The 14,415-nt window shown below is 47.8% G+C and overlaps 1 protein-coding gene across 2 annotated transcripts in view; it reads left to right on the top strand.

The window, feature by feature from the left end:
• The first annotated feature begins 2,299 nt into the window (after window positions 1-2,299).
• Window positions 2,300-14,415, top strand: part of lamc1 (laminin, gamma 1) — a 54,406-nt gene continuing 42,290 nt past the window's right edge. For both annotated transcript variants that reach the window (XM_069684411.1, XM_069684412.1), the window contains exon 1: window positions 2,300-2,927. In XM_069684411.1, the coding sequence (XP_069540512.1) occupies window positions 2,555-2,927 (373 nt within the window). In that variant the 5' untranslated portion in view covers window positions 2,300-2,554. The remainder of the gene's footprint in view (window positions 2,928-14,415) is intronic.

Raw genomic sequence — 14,415 nt, 5'->3', positions numbered from 1 at the left:
TTTAAAAGGACAATAAATACATGATGATGATGAGGCTGGTGTTAAATAGACCAGCAGATTAAAGCTGATCAGAGCTGGTCGATGGTTCAGAGTCCAGATCATTATCATGAACATGCAGATATGAAACAAACACATTCATCCTGAGCAACAGTCAGGTTAACATGGACTTTAGTGTTTGCGTTATTAAATGCTTCATACGTCTACACACACGTGTTCTGTTTCTTTACTACATTAATCTGACACTTAAGTTACATTCCAATAAAGATTTTCAAATTAAGAGATGTGTTTATAAAATAAAATCCACTAAACTAGACTTGTTTTATTTGCAATGAGTTCATTTAACAATGAATTATAATATATATACATATATGATACATGTAAAGAAGATTTACAACTAAAAACCCTTTAAAGGGAAAAATACAGATGCGTGGAAATATACCTTTAATAAAAAGATGAATCATAAACATAATATTGAGACATCAACTTAAATGTATTAAAACATAAACAAGTTGATCAAACATGAATGAAAAACCAGACCTGTTGTTGTGAACATGAATTAATAGAAAACTGTAGTTCCATATAACAATGAAACAGAAGTGAACTCATTCACATTCATGTGTTCATCCTCTGTTCTGCCTGTTTGCTGATGTCTTTAAAGTCATCACTTTGACTTTCAACTCTGACAGGATTCCTGCGTGACCTTTGACCTCTGAGCTGCATCAGACATCACAGGTTTCAGATTAAAGTGTGTGAAAGTGCCTGACGATCTAATCAGAGCTGAACTGTGTGTTAATGAACCAACTCTTTACTTTGAAAAGCCCTTCACCTTCATTTGAAAGGTTCCTGACTCTGACTTCACACCTGCATGTGAAATATTTAACCCTCTCATGAGGTCTCATTTGATCTCTGAGTAATGATCAGTTTAACCAGATGTTGTTTGTTACGTCATAGGTTTCGTTAGTTTGAACGATTTCAGAGGCTTTGAGTTAAAGTATCCAACATTTCATAATATTGTGTTTTTATTTTAATCATTTTTCTCTGAATCATGTACAGGTGTCACTGCTGAAGTCAGGTGTTAAGTATGGATGCCCATTTATGCCAAAAAAGTGATGAAAAGTTAAGAATGAGAAAAAGATGTTGCGTCATAAACGGTCAAACCAAACCCCATTCAAAGAACAGTCATTTTAAAGTGTTCTTGTCGTCTTGCAGACAGACCTGACAAAGCCTGAGCTCAGCCTCTGTACAAACCTGCCTCCTGATGTAGTTCTCTCAGCATCCTCTCAGCCTGTTTATTGTCATTAGATCTCAGTAACATCTGTTTGTTGTGGCTTCATCGCGCTGTAGTGAGACAGATCTCAGCCCACGTGTGACTTGTTAGATACAGTGAAACTGCCACTCAGCGGAGACAGATGGACAGGCGCTCCACAGCTGAGACAGAACGCCGGTAGTTGGTGTCCATCAGAGAAATCCTGGTACTGATCCGAGCTAACAGCTCATCACACTGGGCACTGGTCAGCCTGAAGGAGCTGGAAGCAGCAGGAGAGCTCATCAGACACAGCTCAGGAGGAGGAAGGAGGTTAACCAGCAGTGAGAGGACAGGAGATGTTATGAACACGGACATGATGGAGTTTGGTTTCAGACGTTTCTGGAAGGATGAATATTTGATGGTTATTTTTAACCAACATAAATGATCCTGCGTCACACTCTCAGGAGTAACACAAGGTCATGTGAAAACAGCTCAACAGTTATCTGTCTGCAATGAGCCTCCATACAGGAGCCTTTTGTTGTCCTTCATAATTTACAGGCTGATTCATTGATTATTAAAGTTATTAGAATGATCTTTAACTTTTTCTCAGTTATTAAGAAAATTAAGTTTCACTGAACGCATCAAGTTAATAAAATCAGGTCTTTTGTCTCGGTAATGATCTTAGTTCCAGGATTTGATTGGTTCCTGTTGCATCTTGCAGGAAAGTAAGAAGTTAAAAAGTAACCAGACAAACAAATAAACAGTGTTAACTAATTGATTTTTGATTAATCAATTAAAATCACTGTCATGTGGGGCTGAACTGGTGATTTGTGGCTCATAAAGTTTTATTTGACACGTTGCACATTAGTTGTTCAGGTTTATTAAAGATAAATACTCATGTTGTGAGTTTGTTGCATATTCCTAGAGTTTGGTCTCGGGGCTGACACGGAAGTGTCCGGAGTTTCCTCTGCGCCGCAGACCTGCGCAGTAGCGCACTGGGTGTAGTCTGGAGTCTCGTCTTTTCCTGCTGGAGTTTGTGCATGGCGGAGGACACAAAGAGCTGAGGCCGAGCGCAGACACAGCAGCAGCAGCATAGCCGCGACTCGAGCTCTGGACGCGGCCTGGAGCGAAGACAATCTGCCGCTGCTGAAACCTCCCGCGTGCTCTCTACGCGGTGTGAGCCGTTTCCTCGGGATTCTGTCGGTAACCGGATAGTTACAGGAAAGTTTGGAAAAGTTCAGGGAGAGTTTGTGTCGGAGCGGCGCAGAGAGTTTCAGGTCGAGAGGGAGGACGGAGAGGAGTGAAAAAATGCCGAGTTTGATCCGGGCTCTGGTAGCTCTGTGCTGGGTGGCGGTGTGTGTCCGCGCGGCCATGGACGAGTGTTCGGACGAGCAGGGCTCACCGCAGCGCTGCATGCCCGAGTTCGTTAACGCCGCTTTTAACGTAACGGTGGTAGCGACCAACACCTGCGGCTCTCCGCCCGAGGAGTACTGCGTGCAGACCGGCGCCACCGGGGTCACCAAGTCCTGCCACATCTGCGACTCCCGGGACTCCCGGAACCACCACAGCGCCTTTTACCTGACCGACTACAACAACCAGCAGGATACCACCTGGTGGCAGAGCCAGACCATGCTCGCGGGCATCCAGTACCCGAACTCCATCAACCTCACCCTGCACCTCGGTAAGATCCCCAAAACATCTCCTTCTTCCCCGCGCGAGAGATCCGCCGCGCTAAACTCCCAAGAAAAAACATCATTTTTTGGTTTCTTGCTTACTGGTTAAAGCCCCCTCACCGATGAAAACAATCACATGCATTTTATAATTTTTTAAGACCCACTCTTTTATTCGGCACACACACAATACCCTCAAGCTGTACTGTCTGTAGTAAAGCCAAACTTTACACAGCAGGTTTTTTTGGCAGTCGCTGTGCCGCTGAATACATCGGCAGGCTGCTTTAACCAGCTGTAAAAACGATGTAATTTGCAAAGTTAATTAAACAAACTGATATGTGGCGCTGTAGCTGTGAGCCGAATCGAAGAAGGAGTCTTTACAATAAAAGGAATATGTGCAACTGAGACATGTGATGTAAGCACGGTTACATACTTGGGGTAGACTTAGAATTGGTGCAGTTGTCTTGGGAGTTTGGTGTGACTTTCTGTTGCGTAGAGATAATAAGCCTGCTGTGTTGAGCTTCTTTATCACATGAAGGAAATATGAAGCTGAAAAAGGAGTGTCACAGCTGTGTCTCTGCTCGTCATGCTGATATGATCACAATGTGTTGAAGCTGTAAATCAGTGATGTAACGTGGGAGCTTTGGGAATGAGGGATTTTTGCCTCCAGCAGTGGAGCATGGGGGACATAGTTTTCATTGTTGGGGGTGGAGGAGTGTGTGTGAAGGTGGGGGTTGCAGCTATTTTCTGACCTGACTGTAGGGTCAGCCTGTCCCTGCTGGAGCAGCAGCAGCAGCAGCCTTTGCTCCATCACACTCATTTTGTGATTTCCAGTGTTTGTTCGACAGACTGCTCCCACTGTGAGGTGTGAAGGTAGCAGCCTGGTGTCCTGAGGGGGGTGGGGGGTGTTCATACATGACTGAGGCGTCCTCTGAGGACAGCTGGTCTCACGGTGTCTCCTGAAGGAAGACGAGCTGCGTTCAGGAATCAGTTCCAACACATCAGTCAGGTCTAAATAACAGCATCACAGTTCAGTCTCGGCCTGTGACGAGGCGTTCATGTGCTTCACTTACACGTCGGGTTTGTCAGACTCCTTCTGATACTTTGAGTATTTTAACAGTATTGTTAAATGCTCAGAAAGTTGTATGGGGTTTGGTTGGGAGTTTGGTGAGTGAAGGCTGCCTGTGTTCGGCAGAGAGACTTTGGACTCCTCCTGAGCTCACTGAGTATTTTTAAAGCCTCTCCACTGACTAACCTCGTGTGGAGCTTTCAGTCACACCTCGCTGTCCGCAGAGTAACATGGAAATAGCTCAGTTGTCTGTCCTTTACCTGGTCAGGTGATGAAGGATTTAGCACAAAGTGTCTGTAGTACCTCTTTCCCACCAAAATTAGCGCGTTGATGCTGGTTTTTCGGTGTTAGCAGGTTTTCCGCGGGTTTGTTGACCGGTGGGAAAGCAGCTTAGGAGAGGTGGGAATCACGCAACGATGATGGCGTCACAATACGATCCAAAAATACAGTTTGCTCACGATTCTTTAGATTCGGTAAGATACTTTAGCTGCAATAAAATAACAACACTTCAGTCATGACCGGATATTATCAGGATACTCGATTTAATTGTCTCTCCGTATTTTAGTCACAATTACATTCCATTACAATTCAGCAGTAACAATACGATATTCTAACGATACTTCAGTTTCGATGCTACAATGTAACAAAAGTCAGGAGCGAATATTGTCACCGTGCTTCAGCCCCATAACTTTGAATGATCGCTGTGTTCTCTGTATTGTGTTGTATGTCCTCAAAGGAAACCTCGTCAACATCGGACTCATCCAATAAGATTTAGTCGTCAGGCCGTTCACGGAGCTCGCCTGAAACTAACTGCACCATGTTTCGTGTTTTAGCAGTATTTTCTCTGTTTCCATGGTGACAGATCCCACTAATATGTGATTCTGTGTTAATCACGCAGCCAAACTAAACTCCATCCTCCACCTGCTGACGGGGCCACAGGGCTGAAGAGTTTGTCCCTATAAGTCGGATTAATCATCCAGAAAATGAATCAGCATCTATTTTATTTAATGATTCAATGTTTGACACTTTTGCAGCTTTTTCCTGATCGTTTTCTCATCGCAGTAAATTGAACATCTTTGAATTGTTGTCTGATTTTGGACAGACGAGACGTCATGTAGAGAAACTGTGACCGCTTTGGACCAATGGAATCAGACTTATGTGCAGCCCTGCTGACTCCCGGCCCCCTCGTCTTGGTTTTCCTTTTAAAAATACCTGTCTATTTCTGAGCCGTGAGCCTCGGGCCTCCAGCAGCACTACTGTTTTTAACAGAGATACATTCCTGAGAGGTTCAGTCACGCTGCGGCTCAGTCTCTGTGGCCTCAGGTGCCAAACTCTGATTAGAGCTGCAGCGGCCTTCACGTGGAAATGTGTTTAATTACACGCTGACTTCTCTCCCCTGCAGGCCGTGTTCTCATCGTTGGCTCTGAGCTTTCTTCGTGATCACAGCTCACACACACTCTGTGTTGTGCCTCAGAGTGTGTGTGAGCGTCAGACGACCTGAGCTCACGTCCTGCAGGAAAGACGGGATCAGATTTTCTTATTTTTAAAAAGCAGCTGTCGTCTGAAACAGGAAGTGGCCACCAGCTGAGCCTCCTGCTGCTGCATGTGAAGTCAGTTTGGTGTCTGGTGGGAAAATCTGCTCCACACAGGAAGTCCAAACTGTCCCCTAGAAGCCTCACAGACTTCTGGGTAATGCAGTATTTAAACCTGCAGTAATTTGATGTTGTTTGTCGGCTGCGCAGGAAGTGGCTCTGTGAGTTTGTTGAAAGTTTCAGAGCTCGTTGAGCTTCATGTTTGCGTGAAGAGTTCGTTTCCTGCTCGAGTTTCTTCCTGTTTAAAACGTTCTAAATATTTAGAAGTGATTATTAACCGAGACCATCGGCAACATTTTAAGAGCAGCTGCAGAGTTAAACCTGCGCCATATTTCTACACATGTTGGGGTGCAAGTCACTGAGAGGAAAAAAAGTGTATGAATGTCAATCCTTGATGGGTCAAAGGTCGTCCACTAAAAGTTCTTGTTGTTTCCACTGACAGGCTCAGATTGTTCTTCTAAGTGTGTGACAACATGACAGAAAGGATCCCTACAGAGATAGACCTTTTGGTTACAGAGGAAGATGATTGTTTTAACAACACACAGACGTTACATCGCTCTCTGCACACACACCAGACTCCATTCAGAAAAACAGGGATTTTAGAAGATAGTTGCTGCCTCGTTCGGTTGGTTATTTGTGTTAATGTGTAATAGTCTAACCATCTTCCAGAGTTCTTTAGTTTGTCTTTTAAAAACTTCAGTTTTGTTAAATCCAGAAGTAAATGAAGTTTGCAGACGGGCATCAAACTTTGGGACAGTGAACAGCAGCGTCAGAGGTTCACAACATAACAGCAACACAGAATCGAATTATCAAAGAGGGACAGAAAGTCGGTCAGAAACAGCTTGTCTGCAGAAATGTGTTTAAAATGAGATAAGGTCTAAATGAATGTGGAGCTGTGTAGGGACCAGAGTGTAAAATCAGAACTATGTGATGGAATGATTTAGAGGAAGAACTTCAGGAACTTCGGTTTTTGCTACATGTATATTTTAATCGCTGCCAAACAGCTGCAGAGGTTCGATTCCCGGCCTCGGCCACACGTTCAGGTTTGATCCTGCTCGGTGTCTTCTCTCTGCGTCTGTTTGAAACGTTCAGATTGAGGCGGTGATGTCAGGGCTCTTAATCTCAGGAAACACGATGTTTGTGGAGCTCCGGTCTGCGAGTGTGTTTGGGCTCTTTGATGCGGGAGGAAGGCGACGTGTCCCGACTCGACTCAGCAGCTCAGACTGCAGAGAGAAAGAGGGGGGAGGGGGGGCATGAAAGACCCTCAAAGAAGAAGCAGAGGTCCTTCATTTATCTGGATTCAACAGATGAAACTAAACCTGCTCACAAACAACAACACACGACCGTTTCAGTAAACACACGCCGCAGCACAAATCAGCAAAACTGTGAATGAAGTCTGGCACGACGCGGGTCACATCAAACGATCGGTTACTGAAGCCTGAGAATCTGCTCGCTCTGACGCGTGTCAGACTCAGAAAGAGAACATCCGTCTGTCTCGGAATCTTTCTGCTTCATCCAAGATGGCCGACGCAGCAGCTGAACGTGGACCATGAAAACAACAAATGCTGAATTTAGCATTGTAGACAGTAAAAACCATCATATCTAAACGTGGGTTCATCTTAGGGTGTCCAGGTTTTAAGGATATGAAGCGTTTAAAGAGACAACATCACAATAAGCAGCAGTTCTTCAGATGAGTCGAACCGCTTCTCGCTCGGCTCATAACAATGAGCGTGTCTCCGTCTGCAGTCACACGAGTTTAAAGCTGTTTTGTGTGTTTAATGAGCAAAGTCTGAATTATTTCCTTTTTATGGCACAATATCAATCCTCCTTACACCTGTCTGTCCCTCCGCCCGTCTCACCACGATGGGGAGCAGAGCATTCAGCCGCTCTGACGATTCCACATGACGCTTTGTCACGTTTGTTTTTCTTGTTTTGTTTGTTTTTTCTCTCTTTTAATATATATATATATATATATATATATATGTACGGTGTCCTTGAGTGCCGAGAAAGGCGCCTTCAAATAAAATGTTTTATTATTATTATTACTCAGTGAATCATTCTGTTTGCTGACTTATTGCTGTACAGATTCTGTGGATGTTAAACATTTGAAAATGCTCCCAGAGACGACACCCGGAGGAGATCAAACACCGATGTGTGCACTGGCTGTTTGATGAAAGACACAGGCAGGACGTCTCTGTCTTTAAGGCGAGCTGCCCGAGCGTCACGTGAAAACAGCTGTCTGAGGGGGGTGGACGGGGGGGTAGTTACTCGCTTCAGTACCTGAGAGGCTCTTTGAAGTCTGAACATGGAGGCGAAACGTCCCCGAGTTCTTCAAAAGATAGAAAATCTTCTTTGTGCTTCCTGGAAAGTGGAGCTGCACGTTTTCAGCGAGGGAGGAAATGTGACTGAAACAGCTGATCGGAGCGCTCGCTGACTGAGCCTGTCCAACCCTCCTGCAGGTCCGGGGCTTTTATCAGAGCCCACAGAGTCCACACACAGGGCCCACCCTGATAAAAGCCCCAGACCTGCAGAGATGGAGGCATTAAAGGGGAGTTTGAGGCGTGTTGTGGTGTTAAAGGGATCTGGTGTGTGCGTCTCTCTCGTCAGCTGCAGCGAGCCGTCAGCCGAGCGTCCAGCTGTGCAGCTCTCATAATCTCAGCACAGCCCAGGTTCCCACGCCGAGCTCATTCCTCACACACTGAACAATGAGTCCGAGCAGATGACTCCCGTCCCTCACCCCTCCTCACCCCCCCTCACCCCCCCTCACCCCCCCTCACACTCTCACACTGGTATAATTTGCAACAGCTGGACGCTGCAGAGGGGAAAAGTGGGCTCGTTCTTTTATGGCAGGTTGGGAAACACTGAGAGGAGGAGGAGGAGGAACCCTCAGCAGGGGTTTCCCACAATGCACTGCTCTCCATGATGTGTGACTCTGGAGCCCCTTAGAAAGTTTTTATTATGTTCAGAAAGAGGCGAACACACGTTCTCTTCCTGATGGGCTCGTCTCACTCCGAACTTCTGAAGGTTCTTTAGCTGAGCTCACTGTTAGCTACAGGTGAACACAGACAGGTGAAGACAGACAGACAGGTGAAGACAGACAGACAGGTGAAGACAGACAGGTGAACACAGACAGGTGAAGACAGACAGACAGGTGAACACAGACAGACAGGTGAACACAGACAGACAGGTGAACACAGACAGGCTGTGGACTGGTACAAACAGATGCTTCCAGGGGACGTTTTTTGTTCCACTCGAGGGGCTCCTCCTCACACCTCCTTAGACCTCCTCAGGCCTCCTTAGACCTCCTCAGGCCTCCTCAGACCTCCTCATGCCTCCTCAGGCCTCCTCACACCTCCTTAGACCTCCTTAGACCTCCTCAGGCCTCCTCAGACCTCCTCATGCCTCCTCAAACCTCCTCACACCTCCTTAGACCTCCTCAGGCCTCCTCACGCCTCCTCAGGCCTCCTCACACCTCCTTAGACCTCCTCAGGCCTCCTCAGACCTCCTCATGCCTCCTCAGGCCTCCTCACGCCTCCTCAAACCTCCTCACACCTCCTTAGACCTCCTCAGGCCTCCTCACGCCTCCTCAGGCCTCCTCACACCTCCTTAGACCTCCTCAGGCCTCCTCAGACCTCCTCATGCCTCCTCAGGCCTCCTCACACCTCCTTAGACCTCCTTAGACCTCCTCACGCCTCCTCAAACCTTCTCACACCTCCTTAGACCTCCTCAGGCCTCCTCACGCCTCCTTAGACCTCCTCAGGCCTCCTCAGACCTCCTCATGCCTCCTCAGGCCTCCTCACACCTCCTTAGACCTCCTCAGACCTCCTCAGGCCTCCTCACGCCTCCTCAAACCTCCTCACACCTCCTTAGACCTCCTCAGGCCTCCTCACGCCTCCTTAGGCCTCCTCACACCTCCTTAGACCTCCTCAGGCCTCCTCAGACCTCCTCATGCCTCCTCACACCTCCTCAGGCCTCCTCACGCCTCCTCAAACCTCCTCACACCTCCTTAGACCTCCTCAGGCCTCCTCACACCTCCTTAGACCTCCTCAGGCCTCCTCAAACCTCCTCAAACCTCCTCAAACCTCCTCACACATCCTCAAACCTCCTCACACCTCCTTAGACCTCCTCAGGCCTCCTCACACCTCCTTAGACCTCCTCAGACCTCCTCATGCCTCCTCAGGCCTCCTCACGCCTCCTCAGGCCTCCTCACACCTCCTCACGCCTCCTCACGCCTCCTCACGCCTCCTCATGCCTCCTCACGCCTCCTCATGCCTCCTCATACCTCCTCACACCTCCTCACGCCTCCTCATGCCTCCTCATACCTCCTCACACCTCCGCACACCTCCTCACGCCTCCTCATGCCTCCTCATACCTCCTCACACCTCCGCACACCTCCTCACGCCTCCTCATGCCTCCTCATACCTCCTCACACCTCCGCACACCTCCTCAGGCCTCCTCATGCCTCCTCACACCTCCTCAGGCCTCCTCACGCCTCCTCACACCTCCTTAGACCTCCTTAGACCTCCTCTGGCCTCCTCAGACCTCACACCTCCTCACGCCTCCTCACGCCTCCTCACACCTCCTTAGACCTCCTCTGGCCTCCTCAGACCTCCTCACACCTCCTCACGCCTCCTCATGCCTCCTCACGCCTCCTCACACCTCCTTAGACCTCCTCTGGCCTCCTCAGACCTCCTCACGCCTCCTCACGCCTCCTCATGCCTCCTCACGCCTCCTTAAACCTCCTTAGCCCTCCTCACGCCTCCTCACGCCTCCTCAGACCTCCTTAGACCTCCTCTGGCCTCCTCAGACCTCCTCACACCTCCTCATGCCTCCTCACGCCTCCTCACACCTCCTTAGACCTCCTTAGACCTCCTCTGGCCTCCTCACGCCTCCTCACACCTCCTCACACCACCACTCATCCGACCGTCTTTGACGTGGATGTTTGCTTGTTAATAACTCAACAGCCTGTGTCGGAGCAAAGTGTTCCAGCCTGAGCAGAACTCCAAACAAAGATGGAGGTCGGAGCTCCTCAGACAGGAAGGGAGAGAGCTGCAGATTAAACATGAGGCGTTCAAGGCCCCTCAGATATCTCTGTAACCTTGGAGCTCACATGCTGCAGGTCGAGCTGACACTCGGCCCGATAAGAGAGAAACGACATGAATCAACACGTCTGCTGAGACGGAGGGAAAGTCCGTCCAGAGTTTAGGAAACGCATCAAACCAAACCCTGTTCACATTTCTGTCTCTTTTCAAACATCGCAACATCTTCATAACGTTCCTTCTGCTTTCTACCCACCATATCTCCATCCAGATAAATCTAGAAATAAATAACAAGTCTGTGTGGAGACGATGTGTTCGGCTCGTCTCTCTCACGTGTGTCTGCTGAAGAGCTTTGCAGAAACACACATTTTTAACGTGAAGCTGTTTTGTTCAGTGTGTCACTGTTTTTAAGCACCGGGTCAGTTTGTTTCTGAGAGGAGGAGACGCCTGTGGATCATTCGGCTCTGGTTACAAACCATCAGCGATAAAGGAAACGAGCTAAGCTAACGTTAGCAGCAGCTCGGCTGGAACAATTGATTCAGGTGGGCTGATTAAGGGTGGTGCTGTGTGGGCCACAGACGGGTGTACTCGGACCTACTGATCTGAGTTTTAGGCCTTATTGGACTCGTTGTTTGACTGATCCTCACACGCAGGCTGAACACAGCTCCATCACCACCAGGAAGAAGAGCAACAAATCATCACAACTGGAGCCACAAAATGTTCATATTACCTATCCAATCATGAGCTGAGTTCTGCACGTGCTCAGTAGCAGCCATGACTCTGACAGGTTAATAAAAAGAGGGAACAAACCTGCCGCGCACTTCCTGCTCGGTGTGTCACCTTCAGGTCTCAAGCTCAGGTCAGGAATTCAGACTTCTTTCTTCAGACCCCCCCCCCATCAAAGAGGGGACGGGTCCTATCAGGAGATCAGAGGGGGGGAGGGGGGCTCCTCCGACCTCACATACCTCTTTGTCTATGCTTAAACGTGGAGGTGGAGGAGGAGCAGGAGGAGCAGGACTCTTTCTGTGTGGTCACGCTGACGTTTGGGCCCCCTCCTCTCTTCTCTCATTCCTGCTTTCATTGATCGGATGTAGTTCAGCGTCTGAGGGGGAGGCGGCGCTGCGCGGATCATACCGCCAGAAAGCTTAAGTATTAAATATTACGGTGGTGTTCAAAGTGACTCCGTCCCAACGAAGCGCCTTCGATGCTTGACCTTTAACCTTTGAGCTCCGTCTGCACATAGATCAAACTAAACTTTCCTCTAAACACATTTCACAGCTGTCACATTCTGTCTGATCAACAACTGTCACCTTAAAAAGAACTTATTGTGCATGCGGTGATGTGTTCAGTGTCTTACTGAGGAGTGGGACACTGCGGCTTTGAAGCAGAGGATGAAAACAGCTTCCTCTTTGCTCCTCTTCTGCATTCCTTCTGATCTTCCTCTGAGCCACCGAGCAAAATCTGTCGATGTCCTGCAGCTGAAATAATCGTTCCATCGGTCGTGACGCCGTCGTGCGTCTGTCTGATTCCTGAGGAATGTTCTCCGGTGACTCTGACCCTGATGTGAAAATGTCCCGCGTCAGAGTCTCACAGGAACATTTCCAGGTGAGGCTGCAGCTGCTGGAGGCTCTTTATTTACCCCCCCCCACCCCCCTCACACAACAAACAGCGGCCTTTTATCCCCCCGCCCCCCCGCCCGATGTTTAACCTGCTGCTCCGTGTTTGTTCACTCATCACACTTCACTTTGAAGCACAAACTCCACATACTTGTTGCCCTGTGCTAATTAAAAGGCCCATGGTGCGTTCAGGGACACTGCTGCACCGTCACACGCTGTCATTTTGGAGCTCTGTGACTACGCAAGTCCTGTCCTGCCCCCCCCCCCGCTCGCTGCAGTCACCACGCTGATGTGAGACGAGTGGAGCTGTGTGGAATACTGATCCTTTTATTATTTTACTTTGAAAGGTTCCTGGTTTCCTGTGGTTGTTTTTAAGGACGTCACCTGCAGACTAAACTGGTCCTGAGACTTAACGTGCGATTTAACGAGCAACAACGATTAATCGATTAGTCGATCAAGAGGAAATAACTGCTGCTGGTTCCTGCTGCTTACAGTGAACTCTGGGAAGCTCAAATTTCACACTATTGACGATTCAAAGACGAATTCTTGGATGAATCGATGAATAAAATAATTCTTAGTTGCAGCTCTGGAAGTGGAGCAGCTTTATTTTCTATATTTCATATTTGAAACTTGTCGGAGGTTAATGATTAAAAGTCCGACAGCTCAGAGGTTTACAAACACTGTGAGAATGTGCAGCTTTTATTGGCTCATTTTAAACAGGTTTTTATCCACTGATAACACGTCCTATAATAACATGCTAGCTCCTTGATTGAAATTGTGTGTGTGTGTGTGTGTGTGTGTGTGTGTGTGTGTGTGTGTGTGTGTTCTGTGTTCCTCGCTCACACCTGATCTGTTGGTTCACATCAGGACTTCACTTCATCAGTGGATCTGAATGGAAACGTCTCAGAGCTCCTGTCGTGTCCGAGCTCGTCCGTTTGTTTCCATGCAGCGTCTCCTCTCTCGCCGCCTCCGTACGAGTGCGACAGGTTGTTATTAAACTTTATTCCTGCTCACATCTGGATCAAACCTTCACGCTGAGGCGGCGATGAAGTCACAGGAAGTTGTAACGGTGTAATTACAGCTTCATACGCTGATACTTTTCCACCGGATGATGACAGTTTATTGTAGCTGCAGGTTTGTCCTCGCTGCAGGCAGTGAACGCAGCATCTGCTCACAGACTCATGTCTGCAGAGAAAACAGGAACCTACGGGCTGAGTGTTCCCCGAACGCCGTCTGCAGGGTTTATGTCAGGTTACAGCAGAACACACAGCAGCTTCTGGTTATTAACTCTGTTTAAGAGTCTTTTTAGTTCACGTCATTGTTGAGCATGAAAATAACAAACAGACGTTGCCTTTGCATGTCTGCAGAAACGTCAGGCTGGAGAAACCTGTAAAGTCTAAAAAAGTAGTCCCTGAAAGTTCCTGCTACTTTGGGAGGAGAATGGACTGTAAAAAAACAAACCAGATCACACCTGTGGTTTTTAAACACCGGGAGCTAAAAGTAAAAGCTTCAAGGACCAATCAGAAATGTTCAGCGCTGCAAGCCCCGCCCCTACATTTTCAGGTATATATTGAAACTAATATCTCAGAGCAAGGGGTTAAAAAAAGTCCCCAGAACTTCTTTCAGACTCGGCTCCCTGCAGTGGAAACGCTCGATGACGTCTGAGCTTCAACCAAACTTTTTGTTTTCCTTCTGAAGTTCAGCTTGGTGATGCATTCAATGACACTCAGATGTTGAGAAAAAATGTATGTATTTAGTAGACAAGTTGTTGGGGAAGTAAAGCAAGAGGACAAGTTTATTCGTCTCCCCGTTTTACAACAAAAATCTCAAACTTGGCTTTCAGGGTCGTTCAGTTTGCAGCGAGGTGTTTTTGGTGCACCTGCAGAAACTTTAAAGCTGCACAAACACGAGCAGTTCAGGGTCCTCCCTGTGCTGCAGCCTTCAGCTTTTTCAGACCAAGTTCATGGAAAAGAAGTTAAAGAAAATAAAAGTATGTGTTTGGTTAAACAGCAGAATCGTCCTTTAACTCCTGTTTCACATCTTGATCCTCCTCCTTTGTCTCGTCCTCGGGATTAAACCTGTGAACGAATGCTTCATGTTGGCTCAGACTAAACAGTTTGAAATCCGAGGCTGCTCCGATACGATCTGCTGTGAGGGTCAACAGACGTCTGTTATCAGCCTCA

Source organism: Semicossyphus pulcher, unplaced genomic scaffold (assembly GCF_022749685.1).
Source record: "Semicossyphus pulcher isolate SPU_LCO1_2020_fin unplaced genomic scaffold, fSemPul1.0.p SCAF_7, whole genome shotgun sequence".
Lineage (NCBI taxonomy): Eukaryota > Metazoa > Chordata > Actinopteri > Labriformes > Labridae > Semicossyphus > Semicossyphus pulcher.
The sequence above is the reverse complement of the archived record's forward strand: the minus strand, read 5'-3'. Positions and strand labels throughout refer to the sequence as shown.